Source organism: Solanum stenotomum, chromosome 7 (genome assembly GCF_019186545.1).
Source record: "Solanum stenotomum isolate F172 chromosome 7, ASM1918654v1, whole genome shotgun sequence".
NCBI classification, from domain to species: domain Eukaryota; kingdom Viridiplantae; phylum Streptophyta; class Magnoliopsida; order Solanales; family Solanaceae; genus Solanum; species Solanum stenotomum.
The window spans coordinates 56,447,870-56,458,417 of record NC_064288.1 but is presented as its reverse complement, the minus strand read 5'-3'; the positions used below and the strand labels follow the sequence as shown (position 1 = coordinate 56,458,417).

The window sequence follows — 10,548 nt, the reverse complement described above, 5'->3', positions numbered from 1 at the left end:
ATCAAATAATTCATGTCGGGTACACNATGCCGGGTACACATTTGGGCCCCATCGCACATGCATTATTTTCACTTATTGACACAAACTTTGACACAATGTACGACGCGTGCCTATCAGTTTTTTCCTCGTTGGAGGATAGTGATAAAGTAAGCACTCACACGACAAATGTGGGCATACCCACATGACACACTTTTATTCCTACTTTTATTGTCTTGTTCTTCTTCCTTCTTCCGTTTGTCTTCATGTATCAAGGTTGTGCAGAGCTATGGAATCAGAACTCATTCCTGAATCATCATCTTCATTAGGATCTTGAGCATCTTGATAATATGAATGTTCTCCATAGTCTTCTTCTCCTGAACTTATGGATCTAATTATATTTCTATCAGTAGTGTTCCTCCTTGAGCTTGTATTAGTTTTGTCTCGTTCTGTATTTATACGTTCTGTATCTGGTACCATATATATATATATATTAAACAAATTTATCTTGTGATTAAAAAAAAACAAAGAGAGGAGGAAAATGTTTTTTCACAAAAAAAGAAAGGAAAATCACTATATAAATTTTATGTTAATTTTTTTTTAAGAATGAAATAATTATCCCCAAATTTAATTATTTCTCATCCCTCTTTAAGCCCTTAAAAAAAATTAAAATTTGTATACTAAAATTGCAAATATATCCAAATTAAGGGTTACTTTTATAGTATTATCAAACTTAAACTGAAGAAGCATTTTGACTATTTTAGCTCTGCAACTTCCCTGATTTCAGCTCCAAAATTCTTCACTCTTCATTCTTCAATCTCTCGTAAATCCTCTGGAAAAAACCCCTAATTGTTAGGGTTTTAGTAAAACTCTTCAAATTCTCGTGAAAATTCACTTCATTGTTTCATTTTTGAAGTTTCAGCGAATCAAAATTGCGAAAGTTGTGATTCAAATCGACGATCTAGATGAAAACTAGGGTTTTTTTACTCTGTTTTCTCATCCTTTCGTCGAATTTCTCTCATTTACAATCGGAGGAAACGAAGACTAACAAATTCCGAGAACGAGAAGCTACAGATGATTCCAGTGCTTATCCAAATATGTAATGTTTCGATTCACTCCAATCTCTTCTGTGTTTACTTGCAAATGATGTGGGAAATTAGTTGTTTTGACTTAATTTTTCTGTAATGCTAATTCTTGGTTTTAATTTTAGCAGCATTTGTGTTCTTTAGTGTTTAATGAGTATTTGTTGTGTGTATTAGCGTGAATTTTGATCAATCTCCTATTTTGTGTAGCTAAATTTGGAGTTTAGTCAATCTCTTTTATATTCAATTATACGCACCATGGAAAATTGTATGCTGATTTAATGTTGTTGTAAGAGAGATCTTTGTTTTCAACTCTTGCTTCCTTGTTGTTTTATACTCTCCCTATTTCAATTTATACGACATAGGTTGACTGGCTACAAAGTTTAAGACAAAAGGGAATATTTTTGAAACTTATGGTCGGAACAATTGTGTCGTTATAAAGCTTTTGAAACTGCTGGTTTTAAATATGCCATAACATTTTTGTGCTTATAAAAGCTTCTTATTAAGGGTAAAATGAAAAGTTCAAGTTAAATTGTTTCTGAATTTAGAAATGTGTCATTCATTTTGGAATAGATTGATACGGAATTGTGCCATTCTTTTTGGAATGGAGGGAGTAGTAATTATTGGAAATTTCTCTACTTATTTTTCGTGATTTTTCTTTTGTCAGTTTCATACTCTGTTTAGCGATATTTGCAGTTAGTTGATGATAGACTAAGAAAGCAGTAAGAGCTCTTGAGGATAAATTAATAAAGTTGAGACTGTATGTTTGACGAAGGGAAAAGGGTAAAAAATGTCCTCCTTCCATCTATTGGATAAAATTTGACCCTCTTCCACCTATTGGATAAAAAATATCCTTAATGTAGTAGAAGTGGCTCAAAAATGCCTCCTTCCAAGTTCCACCTACTGGATGAAAAATATCCTTAAATTTTAACTAAATATGTGGCCTTCATTAAATACGTGCCCATGGCCTTCACTAGTTCTCACAATGAGATTCATTTAGTTGATAATCATACTATCATCAACTCCCATGGTCCCATGAAAAATGGAAGCTTATGGCTGGCTCTCAAGTACTGAAATAATTGTGATATATGCAATATATAAACTTTTTGTAAATACTAAGCTTGAGATAAGCAGCCCCGCAATGCTCAAATTTTTTGAAAGAAATGACATCGCAATATATGCTAGTTCAAATTTTATGGGACCAATAAATAAGTCCACGTATTTAATTAAATTTCATATAATTGTGTCGTAATTGAAGGGTCAGTTTTAAGCCTGAAAATAACTTTAGGGGCAAGCTTGTTCCAATAGGTGGAGGGAGAGTATTTTTGAGCCATTTCTAAGATATTAAAGGCATTTCACCCTATAAGTGGAAGGAGGAGATTTTAGAGCCATTTCTAATAATTTAGGGACATTTTTTTATCCTTTTCCGTTTGAGGAATATGCTCTCATTCTTAGTTTCTTTTTGGTGGACCTATGAAGTTCCAGTTTGTATGGAAATTCTTCCCTTTTCTGTTTTTTATTTGACATCATGAGAGAAATGGTTAAAAAGTGCTTCAACTTTTCTGCTTATCAACAAGACAATTAAAAAATTGTTGAGTTTTTAAAAATGTATTCTGCAGAGATGAGGATGAATTGCTGAATACACAATGCCCCCAGCATTTGGAGCTAAGATGGCAGACAGAAGTTAGTTCTAGCGTGTATGCCTCGCCCTTGATAGCTGACATTAACAGGTAACATGATACAAGCTTCTGATTTTTGTTCTGTAATTTATTTTGTTTGACATGTTCTGTATTTGTTTCTTGGATTGCGATTCTTTAGTGGTAAGGGTTCTGCATTAACTTACTGTCACAAACTAGTTTAATCAATGGAACTGTGATGAAAGAGAAAAAAGAAAGTTAATCATATTGATTTTCTTTGTTCTGGTGGCTGGAGTTTATAAGAGAGATAACCAGTGAGTTTACATGGTAAATGAGTGTCTTCAAGCACACTCCCCTCTCATCAAAGAGACAAATAAAAGCAAAATGTACCATTATACCTGTTCTACCAAATTTGACGAGTATGAGTTTTTGAAGTTTAACAATATCATTGCAATGTTTTCTTAATCTATTCCTTTTGGCTCATTTATTCATCCTAACAATATTTTCAATTTCTTTGTTAGTGATGGGAAGCTTGAGGTTGTAGTTCCCTCATTTGTTCATTACTTGGAAGTTCTGGAAGGTTCTGATGGAGATAAACTGCCAGGTATAATTTGTGGGAGGTTGGTAGTGAGAGTAAATTCAAGAACTTCTATGAAAATTTAAATGAAAACTATTTGGTTAGCCACAGAAGACTGGAAACACCCCGTACCTGGTGCATAGTCACCCAAACTAGCTTATAAATTGGATCTGAATTCAAATTTGGCATATCGAAGGACAAAATAATGCCTTGTATGAATATTTTTCTAGAAGAATACTCATGAAATGTGAGAATTATGTAAAATGGGGATGATATTTCTGTTAATTATATTACTTCACCTTATCAGGATGGCCGGCTTTTCATCAATCTACCATTCATTCCAGTCCTTTACTGTATGACATTGACAAGGATGGAGTGAGGGAGATAGGTTTGGCCACCTACAATGGTGAGGTGCTCTTTTTCAGGTAATGCTACAGCATCTTTCTTTATATTGTCTTCTTTTAGTAATCAGATATTTTCTTGATTCAACATGACATGGTTAGCATCTAAATAGGGTGTCAGGATACTTGATGTCTGATAAACTTGAGATTCCTCGGTTGAAGGTCAAAAAGAATTGGTATGTGGGTTTGAATTCAGTCCCTGTGGACCGTTCTCATCCGGATGTCCACGATGACCAACTAATCCAGGAGCATCTGATGGAATCTGTAGTCCGTAAGTATTTCCCTTTTTTACGTGCAAGTCAAATGCATCTTTACCTCCATAAGGTAGTGGTAAGGTCTGTGTAGATTCTACCTCCCTAGACCTCACTTAGTGGGACTTCACTAGGTATTTTGTTGTTACGTGCAAGTCAAAATGGGCATAGAAATTCTTGGATTTTTCCATTGATGTATCTGTCTTTCCTCTTCTAATGCCTGTTTGTTTTCCTTACATATACAAAACTGAACCAGAATAGGATTGCAGTGATCTTTTCTTTTCCAAGTGTGCTATGACACTTGTTAGAAGTCTGAAGCAGCCGCAATTGAACTTCATTCATTAATTTTATAAGTTAATAGTGCTGGGATCAAAATTTACTGCCTCTTAAACTATAAATTATCCAGTTTGAATTCTTTCTTCTAGTATGCATTATGGTTTGTCACTTGTATTTTGGTACCTTGGGTAACATTTCATCTATAATTGGGCATCTTATCATGTTTCATGGACTTAAAACTTGTAGCGAGAGCCTGCGCTCCCTGTTTATATGTTTTGTCTTATTTCAGTGTTTTTCCAGTGGGATTTAGCCTGGATTCAGCCTTCAGTATCTATTTAGATTTAACAAGCTACTATGGAATGACTAGTTTCTTGAAGTGATCATATCTTTGTGTTTCAGGAGATACTCATGCATGTCATTTAATTAACATTTCCCGTCCTATGATAATCCCTTTAGCCTCTTGAAGTGGAAAGCCATGGGTTTGACCTGCATCAACTTTTACTATATCCTATGACATATCATAGATGTGAAAATTTTCTTTTAGGTCATAATGCATCTAGTCACAGTGGCAACCATTCAGACTCTACAGCATCGGCTGTTCACAATGAGACACATTCTGCTCTGGAAGAAGTCCACCATGATGCATCTAGTCACAGTGGCAACCATTCAGACTCTACAGCATCGGCTGTTCACAATGAGACACATTCTGTTCTGGAAGAAGTCCACCATGATGCATCTAGTCATAGTGGCAACCATAATGCATCTAGTCACAGTGGCAACCATTCAGACTCTACAGCATCGGCTGTTCACAATGAGACACATTCTGTTGTGGAAGAAGTCCACCATGATGCATTTAATGCTTCAATATCTTTGCCATCAGAAGTTTCACATGACAACTCTTCTAACATGGCTAACTTAAACAATAGTATTCTGAGTTCTGAAAATGAGAAAATTAGGAATTTGGAAAATGGAACCAATACCGGAAGAAGGCTTCTTGAAGATGACGTGTCAAAAAGAGCTGAGGAGGATGTTCAAGCTGCAACTGTGGAAAATGAAGAAGGTCTAGAAGCGGATGCTGATTCATCTTTTGAGTTATTTCGTGACAGTGATGAGTTGGCAGATGAGTATAATTACGATTATGATGATTACGTTGATGAGCACTCGTGGGATGATGAAGAATTTCAGGAGCCAGAGCATGAGAAAGTAGAGGATTATGTGGATATTGATGCTCATGTTTTGTGTACGCCTGTAAGTCTTTTACAAGGTTATAAGATAGATATTTATTATGATCCTGATGGTTTTATACTTTTAAGGGTCATTTCATTTGTATCAGGTCATAGCAGACATTGACAATGATGGGGTGTCAGAGATGATTGTTGCAGTTTCCTATTTCTTTGACCATGAGTAAGTTCTCTCTTATGAGGTGCTGTTTTTGTTCGTAATGCTGTCTTGTTTCGCTCTGCTGACTGTGTCACTGCTGATTACTTCATTTATTGTGTCATTAGAAAGTTACTATTTTTTCCTGGTGCAGTGCGTGCTTAGGAACACTGCAAAATATGTTTTTTTAATTGTCACTTGCAAAACATGTTAGTTTTGGGGAAAGCGGTTCTTATCTATAATCTGATAGTTGCTAGGCTTGTTGAACATGCTGGAATTAGGTTGTTGCTAATCTTGAATCAGCTCTGCATTGGATAGGTTGATTTCAAAGCACAGGTCAGCTCTGACAATTAGTGCAATTAGTAGAGTCTAAGATCTTTTGAGTGGCTCCTATTCGTGTCTCAGCCACTACTTCTTGATGTCTCTCATCTTTGCTAATTGAGGACGCTTAAATTTCTTATGGAACACATGTGCTTTGAAGTAACTCATGTCAATGTCAGCCCCTTTGTTTGCTTCATTTAGGTGTCTACTAGCATGGGCAACAACTATTGCAAGTTTAGTCTAGTGCATATGTCACTGCCGATTGATCTTTAATCAACAGGTACTACCAAAATTCGGAGCATTTGAAGGAGCTTGGAGACATTGAAATTGGAAAATATGTATCTGGTGGTATTGTTGTTTTTAATCTAGATACCAAGCAAGTTAAATGGACTCTACAGCTGGACCTAAGTACTGACTCAGAGAACTTCCGTCCCTACATCCACTCTGCCCCTACGGTAGTTGATTTGGATGGTGATGGAAATTTGGACATTCTAGTTGGGACCTCTTATGGAATGTTTTATGTCTTGGATCACAAGGGTAATCGGTTTTCATTTGTTTTATCTTCTTGTCATGTTGCTATATACTTTTTAAGCATCTTTAAACTTTCAAATTTCTATGATCCACCTGAAAAGTAAATACCCCTTTTATGCCATGATATTTTTACTTTGTGCCATTTTCTTCTAAAGCTTGCATGTGCCCTTTCCCTGCTAGCTTTCCTTTTAGATTGATTAAGCCCATGAGTTTGAGGTAGTTCCTGGTTGAAACCAATAGGTATTGATTGGTGCAACTGTATCCTATTGACTTGGGTTGTAGACATGTCTATCTTGTAGAGGAATAAGCAAGAGCATCCTTTTGTAGTCTGATCTGTATATATTATTGTGCATCATAGCCTTTACCATTTCAAAGCAAAAATATTATTGTGCATCATCATAATGTTTTGAAGGCTTAAAGATTTACTGTGTCAGGGAAAGTGAGGGATAAGTTTCCTCTTGCAATGGCTGACATCCAAGGGGCAGTAATTGCAGCTGATATAAATGATGATGGCAAGATTGAACTAGTTACTACAGATTCACATGGCAATGTTGCTGCATGGACTGCACAGGGCAAAGAAATTTGGGAGAATCATCTTAAAAGCCTTGTTCCACAGGTACACTATGGTTTCCTGTCTCCTTAAATTTAGGCCGAGTGTGATATGAATTGCAAAACTTTTAAAACCCCAGGGACCTGCCGTTGGTGATGTGGATGGGGATGGCCATACCGATATCGTTGTTCCAACAGTTTCAGGGAATATTTATGTTCTGAGTGGCAAGGATGGCTCCATTATACGCCCATATCCTTACAGGACTCATGGTAGAGTGATGAATCAAGTTCTTCTTGTTGACTTGACCAAACATGGGCAGAAGAAAAAAGGTCTTACAATCGTTACTACATCATTTGATGGTTACTTGTACCTCATAGATGGACCTACATCATGTGCTGATGTTGTAGATATTGGTGAAACATCGTAAGATATATCCTTAGATTCTCTATTTCTTTTTTCGTCTGTTCTCTTTTAAAAGGATAAGATCTTTCAAAAAAACATATTTGGACATCTTCTTTTTTCTGCTCTTGTTCACAGATACAGCATGGTCTTGGCTGACAATGTTGATGGTGGAGATGACCTCGATCTTATTGTGGCTACCATGAATGGCAATGTCTTCTGTTTCTCGACACCTTCTCCACATCATCCCCTCAAGGTACTCAACAAGATCATCCTTTTTGGCTTTTGCTTGGTTAAGATCTTTGATCAGTAGTATCTGCATGATATCAACTGCAGTCATGGAGATCACCTAACCAAGGGAGAAATAATGCTGCATATCGATTAGATCGTGAGGGAGTCTATGTTACTCCATCATCAAGAGCTTTCCGTGATGAAGAAGGCAAAAGCTTTTGGGTTGAAATAGAAATTTTTGATAAATACAGATACCCATCTGGGTCTCAAGCTCCATATAATGTCACGGTAAAAGATCTTTACCTTCTAGTCAAGTTTGCCTTGTATTAATAATTAATCTCTCTCGCTGCTTACTAGTGAGTAATGGTCCTTTTTTAATTTCTCAATTACTACACAGGTGAGTTTGTTAGTACCTGGCAATTACCAAGGTGATAGAACTATTAAGCAAAATAAGATATTTAATCAACCTGGAAAACATCGGCTTATGCTCCCAACTGTTTCTGTGAGAACTGCTGGTACAGTGTTGGTGGAGATGGTTGACAAGAATGGGCTATATTTCTCTGATGATTTCTCCTTGACATTCCATTTTCACTATTATAAGCTGTTAAAATGGCTTCTCGTTCTTCCTATGCTGGGGATGTTTGGTGTGCTTGTCATTCTTCGTCCGCAGGAGGCCATGCCATTACCATCATTTACGCGAAACACCAACCTATGATGCTGCACAAATAAAATACAACACATCTTCATCGGGTTATAGAAATGAGGCATCTTCTCCAGCTGGAACTTTGAGCTGACAACGGCCTTTGTGGCCAGCGGGAGTGTTCAGCAATTCAACTGTGACTAGTAGTTGAACTGTATAGGAAAAAGGGACAATTGCTTTTGATCCTACCTGAATATGAATTGAGCATACAAGTCGGTTTGTGACATTATTGTACCCCCTTCCCCAGGTGTAACTTATAATTGTTAGACACATTCGAGTAAACAATGGCTATTTATGGAACCACAAGTTTGTTCCAAGGTGGTTAACTTTCATTTCCCGAAGTTTTGTACTCTTACTTTAGTACTGTATGATGACAATAGAGCTAAGTTCGACCATCTTATTGAACCACATTGTTCTTCTGTCAGATTGTTTATCGTGTGTGTTTGAGTTCACCATTCATGCTTTTGCCAGTAAAGTTGATCTTATTATTGTATTACTTGCCTCATTACAATTGAAGAGACCATAATCGATAAGCTGGAACTGACCGTAGATTTCTTGAACTGTTTATGTTACTTCACAAATTTCGTTAATTCATCATTTTCCCTTCATTACAGTTAAGATTTCAATAGACAGTACCAACATTTTCTAATCAAGACATGGGATTATACGATCTTGCGTTAAGATGAAACATAAATTTCAATTCTAATTTAACCTCTTATTTTATTTAAAATGGGATTTTGACCTTGAGAATGCATAAAGAAGTGCCAATGGAGAATGTAAGATAAATATTGGTTGATTTACATGCATCTTTACAAACAAACTCTCTATCCAACATGCCTTTCTTGATTGATCTGATCAGATACCACATGAATACGAGAAACAACTATGTGTGGAACATTATCATTGCTTTCTTCTGGCAAACTAGATCACAATGAGTTAAATTGAATCGAGAAGCTCGTAATGGATGGGTTTGAGTTGTCCAGTTGAGCAGCCGACCCAATCATGAAGCTATAATGAGGAGTAATACAATAAAACAAGTATTTTTGAGGAGATATTGGACATGGATCGAGACTGGGAACTGAACTCTATGAGATTGAATCCCCTGAACCATCAACTCTCTGACTCCCCTTTTTCTAGTGGCTTACCCTCCACACAATCTCCAACTGACAAAGGAAAAAGACTCAGCCACGACAAGGTTTTACACATAGGCTACGATGGATATATTGGAATATCTCACCAGCCTTAAACATATATAAATTATGGGTTCTTCAGAGTGGGCCGGTAAGCCAGGAGTGCCATAACAAGCAAATTATGTTACCACAAAATGTAGAATTGGAGTGACTGAACTAATAACCTGCAACCTGCAGGCCCTTCTAGTGTTCTAGTGTCTACCCTAATAGGTTATCCAGCATAACCAACCACACTTTGGCAAAAAGACTACAACACTTTGAAGTGAATGCGAAAACCTTTCTAAGAATTGAACATGGAGTCCATGTACTTGCACTAGTAGCTTTCCCCATGTAAAAGGGCAAGGCATACACAATATTTGAGACATTAACTTTGGGCCATGTTCAATAACGTACTCCAAGGGACGACTAAGAATGAATATTTAATACTTCCTACTAAACAAACTGTTAAAAGTAGAATTTCAAAAATCAAATGGAAGAACAAAGGTAAAACAACTCTTCAGCTGAGTTTGGCCATCATGACTCAAAAGCTATTTCCAATTCTAACTCATTAAAGATATAACAGAAGATTTTACAGAACCATTGAGGTTAGAATTTAGCTAAGTCGAGGTTCTAAGCATTCCACGATCAGGTCAGTCAAGCAAAGGGAGTAAGTGAAAACTGCCATACTGTAGCTGAGCCACCTTCGCCCAAGGATGGTAAATTGAATCCCCTCTTGACAATTGAGTTCTAAACAAAATCAAATCACATACTCTTTTAATAATAACAGTGTCCGGGGAAACTTGTGTTCGTCTTGACTATTCCACCAAGTACCTGCTACCTCCCACCAGATACCAGGTAAACTTTGCCCAGCAAAGCTTAGGCAAATGGCAAGGAACACTTTTAACTTTATTATGACTCGGCTGGGATTTGAACCTCAACCTTGTGAGTAAGAAGAGCTACACTCCCTTACTTGGTAGCATAAAAAAATTCAAGTCATACATAACATGTGCTTTATATTAGATTTGTATCATCAAGGAACAAAACTAGTATAGCAAAAAACACTATCCATC

The 10,548-nt window shown here is 36.6% G+C and overlaps 1 protein-coding gene across 1 annotated transcript; it reads left to right on the top strand.

Moving 5' to 3' along the window:
- The first annotated feature begins 756 nt into the window (after positions 1 to 756).
- Positions 757 to 8,330, top strand: LOC125870549 (protein DEFECTIVE IN EXINE FORMATION 1). Its single transcript, XM_049551004.1, has 13 exons — positions 757 to 1,075; positions 2,678 to 2,788; positions 3,217 to 3,299; positions 3,580 to 3,697; positions 3,787 to 3,944; positions 4,745 to 5,448; positions 5,534 to 5,604; positions 6,179 to 6,435; positions 6,864 to 7,045; positions 7,119 to 7,402; positions 7,517 to 7,634; positions 7,715 to 7,897; positions 8,007 to 8,330. The coding sequence occupies exons 1-13, from the start codon at positions 942 to 944 to the stop codon at positions 8,322 to 8,324; spliced, it is 2,721 nt and encodes a 906-aa protein (XP_049406961.1). The 5' UTR covers positions 757 to 941; the 3' UTR covers positions 8,325 to 8,330.
- The last annotated feature ends 2,218 nt before the right edge of the window (positions 8,331 to 10,548 follow it).

Excerpts from the sequence above, each read along its gene's own strand:
- LOC125870549 (XM_049551004.1), top strand. The coding sequence starts at position 942 with ATGAAAACTAGGGTTTTTTTACTCTGTTTTCTCATCCTTTCGTCGAAT. Across the intron at positions 3,945-4,744 it reads TCTGATGGAATCTGTAGTCC|GTCATAATGCATCTAGTCAC; the intron begins GTAAGTATTTCC and ends ATTTTCTTTTAG. Across the intron at positions 5,449-5,533 it reads CTCATGTTTTGTGTACGCCT|GTCATAGCAGACATTGACAA; the intron begins GTAAGTCTTTTA and ends CATTTGTATCAG.